The 22963-nt window shown below is 34.1% G+C and overlaps 1 protein-coding gene across 1 annotated transcript in view; it reads right to left on the reverse strand.

Annotated features, from left to right (window-relative positions):
* The window catches only part of LOC129516129 (disintegrin and metalloproteinase domain-containing protein 18-like), a 164913-nt gene that overhangs the window by 6002 nt on the left and 135948 nt on the right, over window positions 1-22963 (reverse strand). The window contains exons 17-19 of the mRNA XM_055335467.1: window positions 19009-19089; window positions 7331-7449; window positions 3267-3280 (exon numbers count right to left, since the gene is read on the reverse strand). Of these exons, the coding sequence (XP_055191442.1) occupies window positions 3267-3280; window positions 7331-7449; window positions 19009-19089 (214 nt within the window). The remainder of the gene's footprint in view (window positions 1-3266; window positions 3281-7330; window positions 7450-19008; window positions 19090-22963) is intronic.

Consider the following 22963-nt stretch of genomic DNA (forward strand, 5'->3'; position numbering starts at 1 on the left):
ATAGAACTTTAAAACAGCCATGAAACCATAAGATGACATTAGTAAGTCCTTATTTATCAATAATTACTCTTAGTGTTAGTGGATATGTCAATTAAAAAGCATAGAATGGGACCTGCATTTGTGGTTTAGTTGGTTAAGCATCTGACTATTTCTGCTCAGGTCATGATCAAATCCCACATCAGGCTCCACACTCAATAGGGAATCTGTTTGAGATTCTCTCCCTCTCCCTTTGCCCTTCTCCCTGTTCACATGCATGCTTTTGCTCACTCACTCTCTCAATAAATAAATCTTTAAAAAAAATAAAAGGGTTTGAGAGGTTGAATGGTTAAGAAATAAGACTCAACCATTTGCTGCCTACAAGAGACCCACTTCAGCTTCAATGACATATATAGATTCAAAGTAGGGAGACGGCAAAAGATATTCCATGCAAATGGAAACTAAAAGAGATCAGAAGTAGCTATACTGAAATCAGACAAAGTAGACTTTAAGCCAAAAACAGTAGCAATAAACAGAAGGTTATTATAGTAAGGGATCAATTAATCAAGAAGCTATAGCAATTATAAATATTCATGTACCAAACTTCAGAACAACTAAATATATTAAGCAAATAGTAAGAGGTGTGAAGGGAGAAATAGAAAACAATACAATAATAGTACAGGACCACAATACTCTTCTTTTAGCAATGAATGGATCATTTAGATCATCAACAAGGAAATTGATTGTTTAGATCACCAACATAGACTAAATGGACCTAACAGACACATATAGAAACTCATCCAAAAGCAATAGAATACATAACATATTCATTTATACTTTCTCCAGGGTAGATAATGATAGGTCACAAAACAAGTCTTAGCAAATTTTAAAAGAGTAAAATCATCTTTATCCATTTGTCTTTTTTTAAGTTTTATTTAAATTCCAATTAATTGACATACAGTATAATATTAGCTTCAGGCATACAATATAATCATTCAGCATTTCCATACAATACCTGATGTTCATCTCAGCAAGTGCATTCCTTAATCCCCATCACCTATTTTACCCATCCCCCAACAACCTCCCCTCTGGTAACCATCAGTTTGTTCTCCATAGTTAAGAACCTATTTCTTGGTCTGCCTCCTTTTCTCTACCCCTGCCCAACTCTCTACTCATCTGTTTTGTTTCTTAAATTCTACATATGAGTGAAATCATACGGTATTTGTCTTTCTCTGGCTGACTTATTTCACTTAGAATAATACTCTGTAAGTCCATCTATGTCATTGCAAAAGGCAAAATTCCATTCTTTTATATGGCTGAATAAAATTCCATTATATTTATATAAATACATATAGATGGACACTTAGGTTGCTTTCATTATCTTGGCTATTATAAATAATGCTGAAATAAACAAAATCGCATACATATTTTTGAATTATTGTTTTCAATTTCTTTGGGTAAATACCCAGAAGTGGAATTATTGGATCCTATGGTATTCCTATTTTCAGATTTTTGAGTACATTTCATACTATTTCCCACAGTGGTGTACCAAGTTACATTTCCACCAACAGTGCACAAAAGTTCCTTAATCGTACCAAGTATCTTTTCCGATCACAATAGTATAAAACTAGAAATTAATAACAGAATGAAAGATGGAAATAACCTAATTTTATACCTCATAGAACAAAGGAAAAAAAAAACAACTAAGCTCAAAGTTAGTAGAAGGAAATAACCAACATCAAAGAAGTAAATTAAATAGAGGCTAGAAAAACAACAGAAAAAAAATCAATGAAACTAAGACCTGACTTTTTAAAAAATACTAAGAAACCCAAGTCTTTAACTATACTAACTCAAGAAAACAGAAAAAGAAATCAAATGAAATCAGAAATAAAAGAGGAGACATACAAACAGATACCACATAAATACAAAGAATCGTGAGAGACTACTATCACAGAAATACAAATAATTATGAGAGACTACTATCAATAATTATAGCCAACAAACTGGATAACCTAGATGCAATGGATAAATCCCTATTAACATGTAATCAAGACTGAAACATGAAAAAATAGAAAATCTGAACAAACCAATAAGAGTATGGAGATGAATCAGTAATCAAAAACTCCCAAAACAGAAAATCGCCAAACGAGATTGCTTCACTGGTGAATGCTAACAAACATTTAAAGAAAGATAAACACCAATATTTCTCAAACATCTCCCACAATTGTAGAGAAGACACTCTCAAACTCATCCTACAAAAGCAGCATTACCCTGACACCAAAGTCAGAAAAGGATACCACAAGAAAAGAAAATTACAGACAAATATCTGTCATAAATATAGATGCACAAAATCTTAACAAAATATTACCAAACCAAATTTAATAGCATATTAAAAAGATAATTCATCATAAGAATGTGGGATTTTATCTGAGATGCAAGAATTATTCAACATATATAAATCAATAAATGTGAAACCACATAAATTTAATGAAAGATATAAAAATACAAACCCTATCATCATGTCAAATGCACAAAAAACACTTGACAAAATACAGAAGATTTTCATTATAAAACTCTCAACAAATTTATTATGATACCTTATCATAATAAAGTCCATATACAAGTCCACAGGTAATGCTAAAATTTTGAAAGACTTTTACCTGAGATGAAAAATAAGACAAAACTGTCACTCTGTTCAACATAGTACTGGAACTCCCATTTATAGTAATAAGATAAAGATATAAATACCCAAATCAGTAAGAAAGGAGAAAAACTGTCTTCACCGATAACAATATGGTCCTGTATATAGAAAATACTAAAGACGCTACTAAAAAATTGTATCTACCGAACAAATTCAGTGAAGTTGTCAAGTAGTAAATCAATGTCCAATAAACAGTTGTGTTTCTATACATATACAATAAAATATCTGAAGAAAAATATAATTCCATTCACAATAACATAAAGAAATTTAAATTATTGAGGCATAAACTTAATCAATGAGATGAAAGATCTATACACTGAAAACGACAAAACTTTGATGAAAGAAATTGAAGAAGACGATATCAAATGGAAATGTGTCCCATGTTCATAGATTGAAATAATTAATATTGTTAAAATGTCCATACTACTCAAAGCCATCCATAGGTTTAGTGGAATGCTTATCAAAGTTCCAAAGGCATATCACAGAAAGAATCCAGAATAGAAATTTCGAAAGTTTGTATGGAGTCACAAAAGGCCCTGAAGAGCCAAAATGATCCAGAAAAAGAAGACCAGAACTTGAAGCGTCACACTTTCTGTTTTCAAACTGTACTACAAAGCTATAGTAATCAAAACAGTATGGTAATGGCTTAAAAATAGATATGTAAACCAATGAAACAGAATTGAGTGCCCAGAAATAAACTCCTGCATATATCATCAAGTAATATTTGACAAAAGATCCAAGTAGTCTCCTCAACAAATCATGAAGGGGAAAACTGGATAACTACTTATAAATAAATAAATAATAAACAAACAATAAATAAGTAAACTTTACTACTCTCATGATGTCCATTGCTATATCTTTCAGCTCACTAATCTGTTCTGCTTAATCTAAACTGCTGTGGAATCCTGTAGTGTATTTTTCATTTCAGTTGTATTCTTTAGATGATGACATATGTTTGTTACTTTCTTATGCTATCTGTCTTTTTTGGAGTTCTCGTATTTATCCATTCTTTTCCCATTTGGTGAGCATCTTAATGAGTATTTGAACTCTTTATAATTATCTTTATATCATTAAGATATTTTTCTGAAAGTTTATCTTGTTTAATCTGGAATGTATTTCTCTTTTCCTTATTTTGTGTTTAATTCTGTGTTTTAGGCAAAACATCTACCTCTCAGTCTTGAAGGAGTGACCTTGTAGATGATAATTATTCTCATTCGAATCTTGTTCTAACTCTTGGTTATTTCTTGAACTTTTTTGATTTTCTAAACTGCATGTTTATTCTCAATAGTCCCTTGTTGTTTAGTGTGTGTCACGACCTGTTGTGATCCAGAGGGAGGAATCTCATTTAACACTTAGTTTCAGGCTGCTTGAATGCCAGACCCTCAGGCATCAGCTTTTAATATATATAAATATATGCAGTCCTGTGAGGCCATAATCATAACCTCTGCTGGTGTTGAGACCAGGAGATCTAAAGCTATCCCCTGGGGGCTGCATGGGTGTCAGACCTTTTCTAGGAAGTGTTCTTGAGCTCTAGTGAAGCCAAAGGTGTGCACAAGGATGGTGTCTCCCTGACTACATTTTCTGGGAGTACCTCCTTAGCCTCTACATTTGTGGGAAACTTAAAGACTGTCCCTCAAGCCTAAACTCCAGGCTACCTAAATAGGCCTCTCCATAGAAAGACTATGGTTGTGCTTCAGTCTGCTGTCTGTGCACTATCCTATTGATGGTGGTCTGTCAAAAACTCTTTCTGATTGTTATGGTTCCATGGAGTTCTGGAATGCCTGCATTCTTGCCCACCAGGTTAGATCAAATGGTGTCTCCTCTGTGGATTGTGTGCAACCATTCACTTTAACAAGGCAACTAGAGAGTGCATGGGGAGGAACATGCTTACCAGCTTCAGAAAAACATCAGGAAAAAAAAATGTCCTGATTACACAAGCCCCTGAGCTTCAGCAATGCAGCAGGAGAGTGCCTTATCTGTGTATGTGCTGGCTCTTCCTCTCATGAATAATTTTTTGTAGCATGTAATGCTATTTGATAGCATTTTACCTATAGTATACCCTCTTTTAAAATTAAAACTCTGCTTTATGAACTAAGTTTAACTAATATTCTAAATTCTATGCTGTCATTTCAACAATCTTCATAGCACCTTGACCAGGAGTAGATTCTATTTCAGCAAACCATTTTCTTTGCTCATCCATAAGGAGCAACTCCTCAATAGTTAGTTTTATAATGATTGCAGTAATACAGTCACATCTTCAGGTACCACTTCTAATTTTCTTGTTATTTAACCACATCTGCAGTTACTTCTTCCACCAGACTTGAGCCACCAAAGTCATCTATGTAAGGATTGGAGTCAACTTGTTCCAAACTCCTGTTAATGTTGATATTTTCTCTTCCAGTGAATCACAAATGCTCTTAATTACATTTAAAATGGTGAATCCTTTCCAGAAGTTTTTCAATTTCGTTTGCTCTATCAGAGGAATCACTATAGACTATCTATAGCTGCCATAAATTTATGAAATGGATTTCCTAAATAATAGGATTGAAAGTTAAAATTACTCCTTCATCCATGGGCTTTAGAATGAATTATTTTTTTTGGCAGGCATGAAATCAACATTAATCTCATTGTACATCTCCATCAGAACTCTTAGGGTATCAGGCACATTGTTAATGAGCAATGATATTTTGAAAAGCAACTATTTTTCTCAACAGCAGGCTTCCACAGTGGGCTTAAAATATTCAGTAAACCATGCTGTAAACAGATGTACTGTCACCCAGGCTTTTCTGTTCCATTTATAGAGGACATGCAGAGTAGATGCAGCATAATTCTTAAGGATTTTTTGGATTTTCAGAATGGTAAGTGAGCACTGGCTTCAACTCAATCACCAGCTGCATAAGTCTCTAATAGGAGAGACTCAGCCCACCCTTTGAAACTTTGAAGCCACTCATTGACTTTTCCTTTCTAGCTCTGAAACTCATAGACAGCATTTTCTTCCAATAGAAGACTGTTTTGTCTACATTGAAAATCGGTTGTTTAGTGTAGTCACATTCATTAGTTTTCTTAGCTAAATCTTCTGGCTAACTTGCTACAGTATCTACATCATCACTTGCTGCTTTCCTTTGCACTTTTATGTTATGGTGATAACTTCTTTTATTCAACATCATGAACCAACATCTGCTAGCTTCAAACTTTTCTTCTTCGGCTTCCTCAAACCTCTTGGCATTTGAAGAATTGAAGAAAATTAGGGCCTTGTTCTGGATTGGGCATTGCCTGGCTTAAAGGAATGGTCTAGCTGGTTTGATCTATCCAGACTACTAAAACTTTCTCCATTTCAGCAGTAAGGCTATTTTGCTTTCTTATTATTTGTATGTTTATGGATTAGCACTTTTAATTTTCTTCAAAAACTTTGCATTCTCATCTTGGCTAACTAGTGCAAGCAGCCTAGCTTTTGGCCTGTCTTGGCTTTCGATATGTCTTCCTTACTAAGCTTACTCATTTGGAATTTTTGAGTTAAAGTCAGAAACATGTGACTTTTTTTTCCCTTGTGCACTTAGAGGTCATTGTGGGGTTATTAACTGGACTAATTTCAATATTGTTGTGTATTAGGGAATATGGAGGCACAAGAAGAGAGACAAGAGGGATAGTTTATTGGTATAGCAGTCAGAGCACATCTATTATTTATTCATTAAGTTCACCATCTTATTTCTTGCTTTGACATTAATTAAAACCTGAGGACTGTTTCTGATGTATTAAACTAAGTTAATGAAAACTAAGTATCTGAGAAAATCTCATTACAAATATTGTGTAATACTAATTTAATTAAAGCCACTATTCAAGGTAACTCTCTCTTTTTTTTAAATAAATTTTTTATTGGTGTTCAATTTGCCAACATACAGAATAACACCCAGTGCTCATCCGGTCAAGTGCCCACCTCAGTGCCCGCCACCCGGTCATCCCCACCCCCCGACCCCCTCCCCTTCCACCACCCCTAGTTCGTTTCCTAGAGTTAGGAGTCTTTCATGTTCTGTCTCCCTTTCTGATATTTCCCACTTATTTTTTCTCCTTTACCCTTTATTACCTTTCACTATTATTTATATTCCCCAAATGAATGAGACCATATAATGTTTGTCCTTCTCCGACTGACTCATTTCACTCAGCATAATACCCTCCAGTTCCATCCACGTCGAAGCAAATGGTGGGTATTTGTCATTTCTAATGGCTGAGTAATATTTCATTGTATACATAGACCACATCTTCTTTATCCATTCATCTTTCGATGGACACCGAGGCTCCGTCCACAGTTTGGCTATTGTGGACATTGCTTCTATAAACATCGGGGTGCAGGTGTCCTGGCGTTTAACTGCATCTGTATCTTTGGGGTAAATCCCCAGCAGTGCAATTGCTGGGTTGTAGGGCAGGTCTATTTTTAACTCTTTGAGGAACCTCCACACAGTTTTCCAGAGTGGCTGCACCAGTTCACATTCCCACAAACAGTGTAAGAAGGTTCCCTTTTCTCCACATCAAGGTAACTCTCTTAATTTACTCAGGTGATCATGAAAGATTTGACTGAGCATTATAGCCCTTTAAGTATTTCATAAAACTGCATGTACAAAAAAAAAACTGCATGTACTTTAAAAGTGTCATTTCTACTCACCAGATTTCTTAACATTTCCATCATCAATACTTCCCCCTGGTGAACCAATCTGGAATTCACAATATGGAGGTCTATAGCCAGGAAAGCAATGACAGTTACCCAAATTATTACATATCTGAAACAAACAAACAAAAAAGCCATATAATTACTATAAATTATGTTAGTTTTTGTATCTTATGTATATGTTCAAAAGAATAAAATCACTATTTTTCTAAGTTTCTAAATACTGTATGAGAAATAAGTTAGAAAAAGTAGTGAAAATTTTAACATAATAGTTAATTAAAAAAATCACTACCTACATGATAGTATACTTATGACCTCCATATATGGACCATTTTTGATAAATATTTTACCCTTCCCCAATCATTTTTAAACACAGGATTCAATAAATTATGGCCATTGTATTCACAGAAGAGAGTACAACATTGGATGAATTTAGAATTTTTCAAAAATATCTCATTTAGTTATTTTGTGAACATTTGCTATCACCACTTTTGGATTTTCTACTCCTACACTTTAATTTCTATAGAAAATATTGTAATAATATTGCCATCAATTGACTTGGACACTTTAATTTTTTTAAAGATTTTATTTATTTATTCATAAGAGGCACAGACAGAGAGGCAGAAACATAGACAGAAGAAGAAGCAGGCTCCCTACAGGGAGCCTGATGTGGGACTCAATTCCAGGACCTGGGATCACGCCCTCAGCTGAAGGGAGATGGTCAACCACTGAGCCACCCAGGCACCCCTGGAAACTTTAATTTCTTATCCTAATGCCCTTTTTAAAATGTTACTTTAGTGATCAGCTATTTGTATTTCATTTTTAAGTGAACACATTTTCCAAAATAAAATAGATGTAAAAAATATTTAAAATGAATAATAAAATAAAACTTTATGATAAACTTGCAATTCTAGATGTTTACACCTATGGTGTTTACATGTTATTCTGCTTTTACATTTAATAGTTGAGTATTAATTTTCATTTTAAAGTAAATTAGGTAGGGCAGCCCAGGTGGTTCAGCAGTTTAGTGCTGCCTCAGCCCAGGGTGGGATCCTGGAGACCCAGGATCGAGTACCACATCAGGCTCCCTGCATGGAGCCTGCTTCTCCCTCTGCCTGTGTCTCTGCCTCTCTCTCTCTCTGTGTTTCTTATGAATAAATAAATAAAATCTTTAAAAACAAATTTAAAAAAACAAAGTAAATTAGATAAATACAATTTTGTAAAATACAAACAGTTTAGTTTGCATAAAACTAAGAGTTCTCACCCACTAATTAAGTTCCACTCACCATCACTAAAAAAAATTTTCTGTGCTTCCTTCCTACTACTGTATCGCTCTCTTATTTCTCTCCTTCAGTTTTGTTAATATTTCCTTTATATATTTAGATGTTTGGAATTCAGGTGCATGTCTATTCTAATTTTTATATTGTCTTGATGAATTGAGTCTTTTATCATTATATAATAATGTCTTTGTTGACATTTTTTTACTTAAAGTGTATATTTTCTTTGATATAAGTATAGCCACACTATTGCCTTTTGGTTACCATTTGCATGGAAAATCTTTCCTATTCCTCCATGTTCAGCCTAAGTGTGTCCTTAAAAGTATAGTAAATTACTGTAGGCAGTATATCATTTGATGTTGTTTTTTAATAAAACTTAAATTAATTTATGTTTAAAGTAATTATGGATTTGTAACGATTTACTATTGCCTTTGTTTTTCTCGTTTTCTGGTGGTTTTTTTTTTTAAAGATTTTATTTATTTATTCATGAGAGACACACAGAGAGAGGAAGAGACATAGGCAGAGGGAGAAGCAGGCTCCCTGTGAGGAGCACCATAAGACACTGTCCCAGGACCTGGGATCCTGACCTGAGCAGAAGGAAGATGCTCATTCCCTGAGCCACCTAGGAGTCCCTCTGGTGGTTTCTTTGTTCTGTTTTTCCTCTTTCTGTTCTCCTTTGTGATTTGATTTTTTAAAAATCAAATCACTTTTATGCTTTGATTACTTTCTCTTTCTCTTTGGTGTGCCTAATATAGGCTTTTTATTTGTGGCTATCACAAGGCTCACATAAAATATTTTGTAGATATAACAGTCTATCTTAAGCTGATGACAACCCAACTTTGAGCTTATACAAATATTCTACACTTTAATTACTCCTTCTCCCACATTTTGTGTAACTAATGCCACGATTTCCATCATTTTGTATGGTGTACCCATTAACACATTTTTGTACCTAGTTAATTTTAAAACTTTAGTCCCTTAATTATTATACCAGGGTTTAAAGTAATTTACATGCTAACATTAAAATATTAGAGTATCATGAATTTGAATATATTTTAATTTTTACAGTGATTTTATGCTTTAATGTGTTTTCATGTTGTTAGTATCTTTTTTTTAATCTTGAAGAACACCTTTTTGCATTTCAGAAGAGAGAATATATGAAGAAATAATTACTGAAAACTTCCCAAATTCAATGAGTAACATGTATATAAACATCTGGAAGCCCACAAACTTTAAGATGAAGTCAGACTCACACTGTTACATAGTATAATCAAACTAAAAGCCTTTAGCCAAAGGCTTTTAAATTTATTATTTTATTTTTAAAATATTTTTTAAATTGAAGATTATTTATTTATTTATTATTTATTTATTATTTATTCATGAAAGACACACACAGAGAGAGGCAGAGACATAGGCAGAGGGAGAAGCAGGCTCCATGAAGAAAGCCTGATGTGGGACTCAATCCCGGGATTCCAGGATCATGCCAAGCCAAAGGCAGATGCTCCACCACTGAGCCACCCAGGCATCTCTAGGCCTTTAAATTTAGAAAGCAGCGATAGAAGTAACTTGTCACAAACAGGGAAGCCTGGGTGGCTCAGTGGTTGAGCATTTGGCTCAGGTCATTATCCCAGGGACCTGGGATCAAGTCCCACATCTGGATCCCCTGAGGGAGCCTGCTTCTCTCTCTGCCTGTGCCTCTGCTTCACTCTCTGTCTTTCATGAATAAAGAATACCTAAAAAGCAAAAAAACAAAAAAAAACAAAAAACCACCAAAACAAAAAACTTGTCACATACAAGGGATCTTAAGTAAGATTATCAGCAGCTTCCTTATGAGAAAATTTGGAAGTCAGCAGGCAAAATGGCTGACATACTTAAAGTGCTAATAGAAAAATAAGAGAAAAAACAAAACACCTGTCAACCAAGAATGGTATATTTGGCAAAACTGTTCTTCAAATGTAAGGAAGAAATTAAGTAATTCCCAAAGAAACAAAAATTAAGGGAATTCATTATTACTAGAGCTCCCCTGTAAATAACAGTAAAAGAGTCTCTGGCAGAGTGACTTGAAAGGACAGTATATTCTAATTTAAAGCTATATGAGGAAGTAAAGATCTCAATAAAGATAAATTCATAAGCATTTTTAAAAGCTAAAGTTATAATTATAACTCTACTCTTTATTTTCTACATGATAAGAAACTAATAAATTTAAAAAAAATATTAGTACAAAAGCTAGTATTATTGTAACCTTTGTAACTCCATATTTTGTTTTTATGTAACTTTAGGAGAGGAATGTCTGACATTAAGTTGCAAGGACCAGACCTCTGTATAATCTAGCAAGCAGGAAATGTCATCCCTTGATGGATATAAATGGACCATTTCTGTAGGATTACAAACTATACTAAAAGACAAAAAGTATAATTTGAAGAGATAGAACAAGGTGCAGATCAGACAGATGGCAGAGATGTTGTGATTATGAAACCAGAGGTCTAAAACAACCATGGTTGATGTGCTAGGGGAAAGTAGACAACGTAAAAGAATAGATGGGTAATGTAAGCAGAGAGATAGAAACTCTAAAAAAAATATATTTAAAATGCCAGAAATCAAAATCAGTATGGAATAAATGAATTCCTTTGATGGGCTCATCTGTATACAACCAAAGAAATAATTAGTGAGCTTGAGGAAACATCAATAGAAAATTCCAAAACTGGAATCAAAGAACAAAAAATAATCAAAAAGTTATAACAGAATATCCAAGAAGGGTGGCACAATTAAAAAATACTTAACATGCATGTCATGGGAATACCAAAAGGAGAAAAAAAAGAAAGGAACAGAAAAATATTTGAAGCAGCATTTCCCAAAATTAATGACAGATACAAAACCTTATAACTAGAAACTTCAGAGAATACCAAGGAGGGTAAATATTTCAAAAATGCATGTACAATTAACATATTCAAACCAGAAAATAGAAAGGGAAGAGAAAATCTTGAAAGAAGTAACAAATAATAATTTTATCTGTAGAAGAGCATTGGTGAGAATTACATGGGACTTCTCTTCAGAAATCAGGGAAGTAAGAAGAGAATGGAGTGAAATATTTAAAATATTGAAAGAAAAACAAATATCCACCTTGAATGTATATCCATTAAAATTATTATTCAAAAGAGAAGGAGAAATAAAAGCTTTCTCAAGCAAACTTTCAAAAAATTTTTCATGAGTAGATCTGCTCTGCAAGAAATGCTTCAATTAAGGCTGATATAGATTAGAGACTCATACATACATAAAGAAAAAAGTAAAAGAGAAGGAAAAGGAAGGTAAAATAAAATCTTTTATTTTTCTTATTCTTAATTGATGTAAGAAATAATAGTTTGATCAAAATAATGGCAACATTGTATTTGGTGATTATAGCTTATAGGTAAGAAAAATGAATTACAGAAATATAAGTCATGAGAGTGAGAGATTGGGAATACTCTGTTACAAAGTACCCATAAAAATTTCTAAGTATAGTTGATTTACTGATAGAAAAGTAAAAATTGAATCCTATAAAATGCTGAATTCAAAACCGAAAAAGAATGGAAGATAAAATATAAATGAAAAACTAGGGCAACTAATAGAAAACTGTATCAAAGAAGGTAGATATCAATCTAATTATATCAATGATTACTTTTTTGTTGTTGTTGTTCAGTGACTTTTTATTCTTCAAAATGTAACTTAAGGCAATCCAGTCTCATGATCCACAAAGCTTAGGAACATTCACCACTGCTTTCACACAACTAAAATTTGATCTGTAAATTAATGTCAATAAATGTTGGCCTTTCTTAATTGGATCTCTCTGCCATCTATAACCTGAGTTTCTTTAAAAATTACAGTTAAGTTACAAGCCAAAATTTCCGGAAGGCAGTAATAAGCATTACTGGGGAGAGAGAGGGTCTTAAGGTGAACTTTATCCATGGAAAGGTCCTTAATTGTCATACTTTTTTGTTAATTTTTTGGTGGTTTCCTCTTTATTGATGTTCCTCCTGCCTTCCTCCCTTGCTCTCTTGCCTTCCCAATTTCAGTCCCTTCCATTTATACCCAACAAAGGAGGTAATGAAAAGGAAGGGACTGTTGGGGTTCTGAGTCACTTGGGTAGTTAGAAAGCAAAACAATCACTGGATGTAAGAAAGACTGATAAGAAGTCTAATGTAGAGGTGCCTGCCTAATGAGCCACTGCAAGCAGTACCAGCATAGGAGTTTATCTCTATTTACAGTCCCCAAACTTTAGTTCAGATTACACAGGATGTCCAAGATTCATCTTCTGGACGCCCCCACCAAAGATGATCAGGGAAGAGGCCTGGGAACTTGTATTTTGGACAAACACTCCAACTGGTTCTGATCCATGCACCAGAGTTTCAAATGAAAAATGTTTATAACATTTTGATATAAATATCTGGTATTTATGTCAAAACTTATTTTCATTCCCTGGTGATGGAGGTTCAGAAAAGGTATTCTTTAAAACTGAAATGACTGACCATATTATCAAAGAGGCAGCCTTAGGATATTGGTGAACAGTCTTAGTTCACCCAAATTTATCTAAAGATAACAAATACCAAGTCTTTTTAATAATTTTCAGTGCTTTATTAAAATAGGAATATTATACCTGGTTTGTTTATTTAGAGAGAAATGAAGACTTATTGGTCAATGAGAACTATCTGAGTTCTGATTGTCAAGAGAATTTTCCCTTCTGTTTATAGAACTATGAGTGGTCCAGTTACACCAGTGATTCTAAAGCATGGGCAGTTTCGCTCCCAGGAAGCATTTGGCAAATGTCTGGAAATACTTTTGTCACAACTGTAAAGGGAAAGGTGCTACTGGAATACTGCTAAACATCCTACAATAAACAACAATGCTCCCTCCTTGCCACAAAGAATTATCCTGATCAACAGTGTCAAGGTTGAAGAACCCTGGCTTGCACTACACTGTTTAGTACCATCAATGCCCTGTGGCCATCAGAGGGCATCACATAATAAAGAAAAAAGAAAGGGCAGTTAAACACATAAATATTTTTTAAAACAAAGGCTATTTCCTAAAAGTACCACAGTACCACATACAAGAAAGACTTGGCAATATTCCATAAGCCATCTTTAAATTATAAGTTGGACTAAAATCTGTCATAGCAATATATTTTTATCTGAAACAGTGGTTTAATCTCTCATCTTAGGAATCAAATAAGCATATATTTTTATTTTTATTTAAGATTATTTATTTATTCATTAGAGACACACACACACAGAGAGGCAGAGACACAGGCAGAGGGAGAAGCAGGCTCCATGCAGGGAGCCCGACATGGGACTTGATCCCGGGACTGCAGGATCATGCCCTCGGCTGAAGGCAACACTAAACCGCTAGGCCACTGTGGCTGCCCCAAATAAGGATATTAGTCAATAACTAATAACCTTCCAAAACAGAAAGCACATAGCTCAGATGTATTCTCTTGTGAATTTGATCAAATATTTAAGAAAGCAATTATGTCAATTCTTTACAACCTCATCCAGAAAATAGAGGCAGAAGGAACAATTCCAAGCTCATTGTGAGGTTGTTGGCATTATCCTAATGTCAAAACCAGAGAAAGACATTACAGGAAAGGAGAACTATAGACCAATATCTCATAAGCATATTGCAAAAAGCATAAAAAATGTTAGCAAATCAAATTAATTTATGAAAGAATAATATAACAGAATAAAATGTATTTTATTCCTTGTATCATTTTAAGTATGATTTGTATGATTTGAAGATCAATTAATGTAATCTATCATATTAATAGGCTAATGAGGAGAAAGGGAACCATTGTTGGTGAGGATGTAATTTGGAGCAACCATTGTGGAAAATAGGATGGCTTTTTCTCAAAAAAGTTAAAAATAGAACTACCATATGATTCAGTACTTCCAATTCTGGGTATTTATCCAAAGAAACCAAATCACTAACTTGAACAGATGTTTATGGCAGCATTTTTTAAATAATAGTAAAGATACATAAATAATCTAAGAGTCTATCTATGAATGAATGGATAAAAAAGTTGTGATATGTCTATACACACACAATGGGGTATTATTTAGCATAAAGACAATGAAATCTTGTCACTTGTGGCAACATGGATGGACTTTGAGGGCATTATGCTAAGTAAAATAAGTCAGACAGAGAAAGTCTATTACCATATGATTCCTTCTATAAGTAGAATTTTTTTTAAAAAAAGCATATAAATTCAGAGAACATATTGGTAGGTGCCACAGGTGAAGGGTGAGGTATGGTGGGTGAGTGAGTGCAGGTTGTCAAAGGTAAAAGCTTCCAGTTATAAAATGAATAAATCATAAGGATGTAATATAAATTTGGTGAATATAGTTAATAATATGGTATTGAATATTTGAAAGTTGCCAAGACAGTAGATCTTAAAACTTCTTAGCACAAGAAAAGAATTGTAACTATGTATGATGATGGATATTAACTAGAATTATTGTGGTGATCACTTTGCAATACATACAAATATTAAATAATTATAATATTCTATATCTTGAACCAATTTGCTGTTATGTGTCAATTATGCTTCAATTAAAAAAGGCAGAGAACAATTTGAAGCCAAGATTACATTAGCGAATCGAGAGAAACCTAGAGAAAAAATAAATAAAAGAGTAAAAAAAAATAGTCAAGAGAGAAAGGAAAAAAGAACAAATGGAAAGAAGAGAGTAAGCAAGCCATGAGGTTCAGAGAAAAAGATAAATTATTTTGCAAGCTTTCACTTGTGTTGGTGGTAAAAGGTCACAGATGAGAGGCTCCAACATAAATAATATTTATTTCATAAATAAATGAAGATAATTGTGGAGAAGTGGAAAAAAGGAATGTGAGAAGTGTTCCCTGGTTTATGAATACATTCTCTTTGTTGCTTTCCAGGAAGTAAGTGTTTTTATTATTTTCTTTAGACATGCTTATTTGAATATGATTCTCTATAAAGTTTGAACTTTTAAAAAAAATACAGATAAGAAATTGTTCTACTTTATTTAGAAATTCACAAATTATTATGGCCTACTCCATTAACGGAACATAAAAAAAAAAAAAAGGAGTGGGAAGCTAGAAGCTTTCCTGCTGAGATTGGGAAGAAGGCAAGGATGTTTACTCTTACTACTTTTTTTTCTTTTCAACATTATACTAGAAGTTGTAGCTAATGTAGTAAGAACAGGAAATAAAAGATATAAAATTTGGAAAGAAAAACAATATTTTGTTCTCAGATGACATAATTATTTGTGTAAATAATCCCAAAGGATCAACAAAAGGGCTATAAGAACCAATAAGTGTTTATGCAAGATAGCATAATGAAAGGTTAATATATAAAAGTCAATTGCTATTTATATACAACAATAAACAAATAGAATTTGAAATTAAAAACAATACCATTACATTAACACCAAAAAAATAGTTATAAATTTACAACACCTGTATTAGGAGAACTGCAAGGGTCTAATGTCACAAACTCAAAGATCTATGTAAGTGGAGAGATATTCCATGTATGTGGATATGAAGATTCAATATTGCCAAGATGTTAGTTCTTTCCCACTTGATCTATACATTCAATACAATCACAATAAAAATTCCATTTGGTTATTTTGTGGATACGGACAAACTGACTTGGCAAACATGTTTATATGGAAAGGCAAAAGACCAAGAGTAGCCAACGTGATACTGAAGAACAAAAAAGGATCACTTTAACTACCTGATGTGTATACTTATTTTAAAGCTACAATAGTCAAAACAGTGTAGTATTGGCAAAGGAATAGATAAACAAATTGATGGTATGAAATAAAGAAACCAGAAATAAGCCCACATAAATATAGTCAACTGGTCTTTGATATGGGATGCCTGGGTGGCTCAGTGGTTCAGTGTCTGCCTTTGGCTCAGGGTGTGATCCCAGCGTCCCAGGATCAAGTCCTGCATCAGGCTTCCTGCATGGGCTTGCTTCTCCCTTTGCCTGTTTCTCTGCCTCTCTCTTTCTATCTCTCTCTGTGTCTCTCATAAATAAATAAATAAATAAAATCTTTAAAAAAAACTAGCCTTTGATAATGGAGCAAAGGCAGGCAGTTCAATGGAGAAAGAATCATCTTTTTACAAATGGTAATGGAAATCCACATGAAAAGAAATTGTACTTATGCCTTTAATAAAAAGTAGCTCAAAATGGATCATAGAACTAATTGTAAAATTATAAGACTGCTAAAAGATAACACTGAAGAAAATCTTGGTGGCCTTGTGTTTGGGGATAACTTTTTATATACAACATCAAAAGCATATTGTAGAAAGAAAGACATGGAATTGAATATTGAAAACTTTTTCTTTAACAATGGGGACCAGATTCACGAATGTCCACCACTTACAGTCAATCAATAACTAAAATTTTCAGTATAATCTATTGTTCTTTTCTTAACTTGATATATTTAGGTCATTAATTTTCAGAGTAATAAAATGATAAATTGCTAGGAAGTCTAATTTAAAGAAAAGTATATACCTAAAAGAGTTAGATACTTATCTTTTCACAAAATTCTGTACATGGATATTTAAATAGTTATATTCATAACTGCAAAAATTTGGAAGCAACCAATATGTCTTTCATTGGTGAATAAATAAATAAACTGTGGCAAATACAGACATGAAGAAATTTTAAATGTATGTTACTAAGTGAAAGAATCCAATTTGAAAAAGCTACACACACAAAAAAAAATGAAAAAGCTACACATTCTTAACCACATAGCATTCTGGAAAAGGCACAACTATGGAGACCGTAAAAAGATGAGTGTTTGCTGTAGGTTGGGGCTGGGGAAGAGATGAAGAGGGGGAGCACAGAGGATTTTTTGGCCAGTGAAATTCTCTTATGGTATTATAATAATGGGTACATGTCATTTTCACAATAAGATTTCTAAACAACTATATCCTCATAAAATTGAACAAATTGAAAATTATAAAATTGCAAGTCAACTCTATTAACTATAAAAATAGAATTACCTATCTGAGATGTCACTGGAAAGTAATCCTAGCTTCAATTAGATTTTACTTGACATTTTAATTTTATTTTTGAAATTAATAGCAGAGAGAAAATATTAAAATAAATGCAGAATTTAATATTATTTACTTATTTATATATGTCATATTTCATAGTAAAAATTTTTATTAAAATAATCAAAAAATCTAAGTAAAATAAAAATGGAATCTAAATGGTTGTAGATGTCATCCCCTAGTGGAACCACAAAGCTATAATTATGGGGCACCTGGGTGACTTAGTGGGTAAAGCATCTGCCTTTGGCTCAGGTCATGATCAGAGCCCGACATCTGGCTCCCTGCTCAGTGGGGAATCTGCTCCTCTCTCTCTCTGCCTCTGCCTGTCTCATTGCTCATTCTCTTTCTTTCTCTCTCTCAAACAAATAAACTCTTTAAAAAAATAAATAAATGGTGGTAGATGAAGAAAACAAATTTGGATCCAATAAAATAGTATCAATAATCTATAATCTGTAACTTTTTTGAGATTTAATCAACATCATTTAGTGCTGAAGACTTAAAACAGATAATTAAATAAAGGAAAGCAAAAGATCAGGCCAATAATTGTAACTATAGAAAGTAAAAAACAAAACATGAAAAATGTAGTTATCCTTTTTGTTGACAGTGTCTAGAAAATTAAAGACAATGCAAGAGGGATCTTATATATTCTAAGTCCAATCAATTCAAAAATTATAAAATTGAATACTGATAAATTTGGTAAATCTAGAATAATTTTTATAATGTTGACTACATCTTATACTGGTTTTCATTTAGGTAAAATAATTTTAAAGGGACCAAAACTATATATTTTAAGATGTACAAATTAAATATAAAAGTACCAGCAAATTTGTATTAACAGATTAAGATAGATTATCAGCTGGGAAGAAATAAAAAGTTTTTGAATAAGGATACATTTCCTATTAGAAACCTCTTCATAAAAACAATCAGAAAAGTAGCTAACATGTCAATAGGTTTCTTGAGTATACTTTCTATAAAATATTATATAGCCATAAATTTTAATTGTTAAGAAAACTAAGGGGAACAAAATATGTTCATAATTACAAGCAAAACATACATTTATTGTCATATGAAAAGAATATATGTTTTTCATTTAAACGTTATTAATTCGTAAGCTGTGGATGTTCACAATAAATTCAACATATATATTGCGACTTGCTTAACAGTTTTTGAATTAGCTCCACTGATTTTCTTTATATTACTTAGCTATTCCTAAGCAAGGTCAGTTTAAAAATAACTACATTCTCAGCTCTCCCAAATAAGGTAAACTTTTACTTTGAATTACCCACAAAAACAACATTTAATTTAGAACTACAAAAAGAAAAGTTACTTACCCCATTTCCTCTGCATTTTGCAATAGCATTACAGTTGTATCCCATCAAATGAACTTTTCTGCAGGTTTTATTTATACAATACTACAGTAAAACAAGATATTTCATAATCACTCACATTTGATGTAATATGAGAAAATTATTTATACACACATAAGAGATGCTCAAGTTGAGACATTTTATTCCATGTTACTCTGATTCTGGTACAAAGATTCTAATATTCCAATACAAAATCTAAACAATAATCAACTGAAGAAAAATAACTGATGGTGTTTGCTTTGATATAGTTTATGTAATAATGTAATTAGAACTGAGAATTGAATTGAGAATCTCTATCAGAGGAATTTTCTATATTAATATTCTGTTTGAAACGATTAGATTAATATTAATGATTTGTTCCCTCAAAAATTGGAACATAACTCATTATTTTGTTTGAGTTTCAAACATAAGTTAATATTTTGGATTATAAATTATCACGAATCTTGTTATAATATTGATAAGAATAATTAAATTGTCAAGAGAAATATTTTAACTTAATTTGTATCCATTGTAAAGCCCTTGTTATACCAAAATGGGTAATCCAGTCATAATTAGTCATTTGGATATGTAACTTTTGCCTCATTTACCTTGTTGTGTTTTGTAAACTGGTCTCCTGGCTTATTTTCTTTTATTTTAAAAAGAAGTATAAGTTATAAGTAATACACTGAAAATATGAAGATATCAAATAAGAATAAAAATTAGCATTTTGCAATTATTCCCTGAAAATTAATGTACACTCAATACATAAATAATGTTGCATATGCCAGCCTAAATTTGCCTTATCTTTTCAACATAATATTGGAAATTCTAGCCAAAGCAATTAAGTGATAAGAATGAATAAGAGACATACAAATTATAGAGAAAGAAGTTTGCAAATGACATAATGTTATGTATAGAAAACTCTAAAGACTCCACACAATAAATAGCTTGTCAGAACTAATTGGCAAATACAGTAAAGTTGCAGGATGAAATATTAACATACAAAAATCAAATGCATTTCTTTATACTAGCAATAAACATCATGAAAAAATTAAGAAAACAATTCCACTTATAACAGTATCAACTATTATTAACCAACTAAACTTAACCAGGTAAGTGATTTGTAAACTGACAACTATAAAGAAATGCTGAAAAAAATTAAAAGCATAAAGATATACAAAAATAACCTATGTTCATGGACTTGTCTTATGCTCAAAGACATAATATGTTAAGATGCTAACACTACCCCAAGCAATGTACAAATTCAATGTAGTATCTGTCAAAATTCCAAAGATGCATTTTCAGAAATAGAAAACCCATCTAAAATGGAATTTCAAGGGATTTTAAATAGCCAAAACAGCCTTGAAAAAGAATAAGGTGGGAGAACTCACACTTCTTGATATCAAAACTTTCTACAAAGCTACAGCAATGAAAACAGCGTTGATCTTGGCATAAATTCAGACATATTGATGAATGGAATACATTAAACAGCCAAGAAATAAATCCTTGCATATATAGTCAAATGATTTTCAAGAAAGCTGCCAAGATCACTCAGTGGCAAAGGACAAACTTTTCAACAAATGATCCTGGAAAATTGGATATCCATACCCAAAGAATGAAATTAGATCCTTATCTTACACCATATACCAAAATTAACTAAAAAGGATTCAATACCTAAAGAGCTAAATGATAAAACTCTTAGAAGACATAGAAAAAAGCCTCATAACATTAATTTGGAAATGACTTTTTGGATATAATACCCCAATGACAGAGAACAAATCAGAAAAAAGATATAATGAACTTCATTAAAATTAAAAGGATTTTTGTGTCCAGAGACTGAAAAGGCAATACACAGAATGGGAGAAAATATTAACAAATCATGATCTGGAAGGATTGGTATCCAAAATATATATAGGATTCCTTAAACTAAATAACAAAAAAACCAATAACAAATTAGAAATGGGCAAAAGACATAAATAGACATTTCTCCAAAGAAGATATAGACAACAAGCTTGTGAAAAAACATTCTACACCTCACTAACTATTTAGAAAACAAAAATTAAAAGCACAACAAAATATCACTTCACATCTTTAGGATGGTTATTATCCAAATAAAAAATAAAACAAAGTGTTAGTGAAGAAGTAAACAAACTGGAATGCTTCTGAATCACTGAAAGGAAAAATGACTCATACACAACAGCAAGGCATAAATAACACATATAAGATCATCTCCTGAGTTGTCAGGTTCCAGTGAATAGGAGACACTGCACTGCAGGGCGCTCTAGGACTGCTTCTTCATGTTGTTACTACTTTCCAAGAGCAGAAGACACAGCTGACTTTCTTAACACATGGAAACAGACACAAACAGGAAGACAAAATGAGGAGACAGAAATTTATACCAAAAGAAATAACAGGAGGAGGGGGGAGGGGCAAGATGGCGGAAGAGCAGGGTCCCCAAATCACCTGTCCCCACCAAATTACCTAGATAACCTTCAAACCATCCTGAAAATCTACGAATTCGGCCTGAGATGTAAAGAGAGACCAGCTGGAACGCTACAGTGAGAAGAGTTCGCGCTTCTATCAAGGTAGGAAGACGGGGAAAAAGAAATAAAGGAACAAAAGGCCTCCGAGGGGGAGGGGCCCCGCGAGGAGCCGGGCTGAGGCCGGGGCGAGTGTCCCCAGGACAGGAGAGCCCCGTCCCGGAGGAGCAGGAGCTGCACCAACCTTCCCGGGCGGGCGGAAAGGGGCTCGCAGGGAGTTGGAGCAGGACCCAGGAGGGCGGGGATGCCCTCGGGCTCCCTGGGACACTAACAGACACCTGCACCCCGGGAGAGTGCGCCGAGCTCCCTAAGGGCTGCAGCGCGCACGGCAGGACCGACCGGAGCAGCTCGGAGGGGCTCGGGCGGCGGCTCCGCGGAGGGGGCTGCAGGGCGGGAGCGCGAATCCCACAGCGCAGGCCCCGGAGCACAGGGCGCCGGGACACAGCCCAGGATCCGGCCTCCCCCGGGACAGGCAGAGGCCGGGAGGGCCCAGGACAGCAAGGACGCTCCTGCCCCGAGCTGAGCAGATCAGCGGCCCCGCCCCGGAGCCTCCAGGCCCTGCAGACGGAGAACCGAGAGCCCCGAGCCCCGTAGTTCCTGCGGAGGCTGAATCCAGGCTTCCAGAGTTGCCATAGCAACTGCTGCTGTTCCTCCTGGGGCCCCACGGGGTAAACAACCCCCGCTGAGCCCTGCAGCAGGCAGGGGCAGAGCAGCTCCCCCAAGTGCTAACACCTGAAAATCAGCACAGCAGGCCCCTCCCCCAGAAGACCAGCTGGACGGACCAGTGATACTCCCCCGTGTTCCAATACAACTTGTTTTTGGCCACTCTGCACTGAGCAAAATGACTAGAAGGAAAACCTCACTTCAAAAGAAAGAATCAGAAACAGCCCTCTCTCCCACAGAATTACAAAATCTGGATTACAATTCAATGTCCGAAAGCCAATTCAGAAGCACTATTCTACAGCTACTGGTGGCTCTAGAGAAAAGCATTAAGGCCTCACGAGACTTCATGACTGCAGAATTTAGATCCAATCAGGCAGAAATTAAAAATCAATTGAATGAGATGCAATCCAAACTAGAAGTCCTAACGACGAGGGTTAACGAGGTGGAAGAACGAGTGAGTGACATAGAAGACAAGTTAATGGCAAAGAGGGAAACTGAGGAAAAAAGAGACAATCAATTAAGGGACCATGAAGACAGATTAAGGCAAATAAATGACAGTCTAAGGAAGAAAAACCTACGTTTAATTGGGGTTCCCGAGGGCGCCGAAAGGGCCAGAGGGCCAGAATATGTATTTGAACAAATCCTAGCTGAAAACTTTCCCAATCTGGGAAGGGAAACAGGCATTCAGATCCAGGAAATAGAGAGACCCCCCCCTAAAATCAGTAAAAACCGTTCAA

The sequence above is a fragment of the Nyctereutes procyonoides genome, unplaced genomic scaffold, assembly GCF_905146905.1.
Source record: "Nyctereutes procyonoides isolate TBG_1078 unplaced genomic scaffold, NYPRO_anot_genome, whole genome shotgun sequence".
In the NCBI taxonomy this organism is placed as follows: Eukaryota; Metazoa; Chordata; class Mammalia; order Carnivora; family Canidae; genus Nyctereutes; species Nyctereutes procyonoides.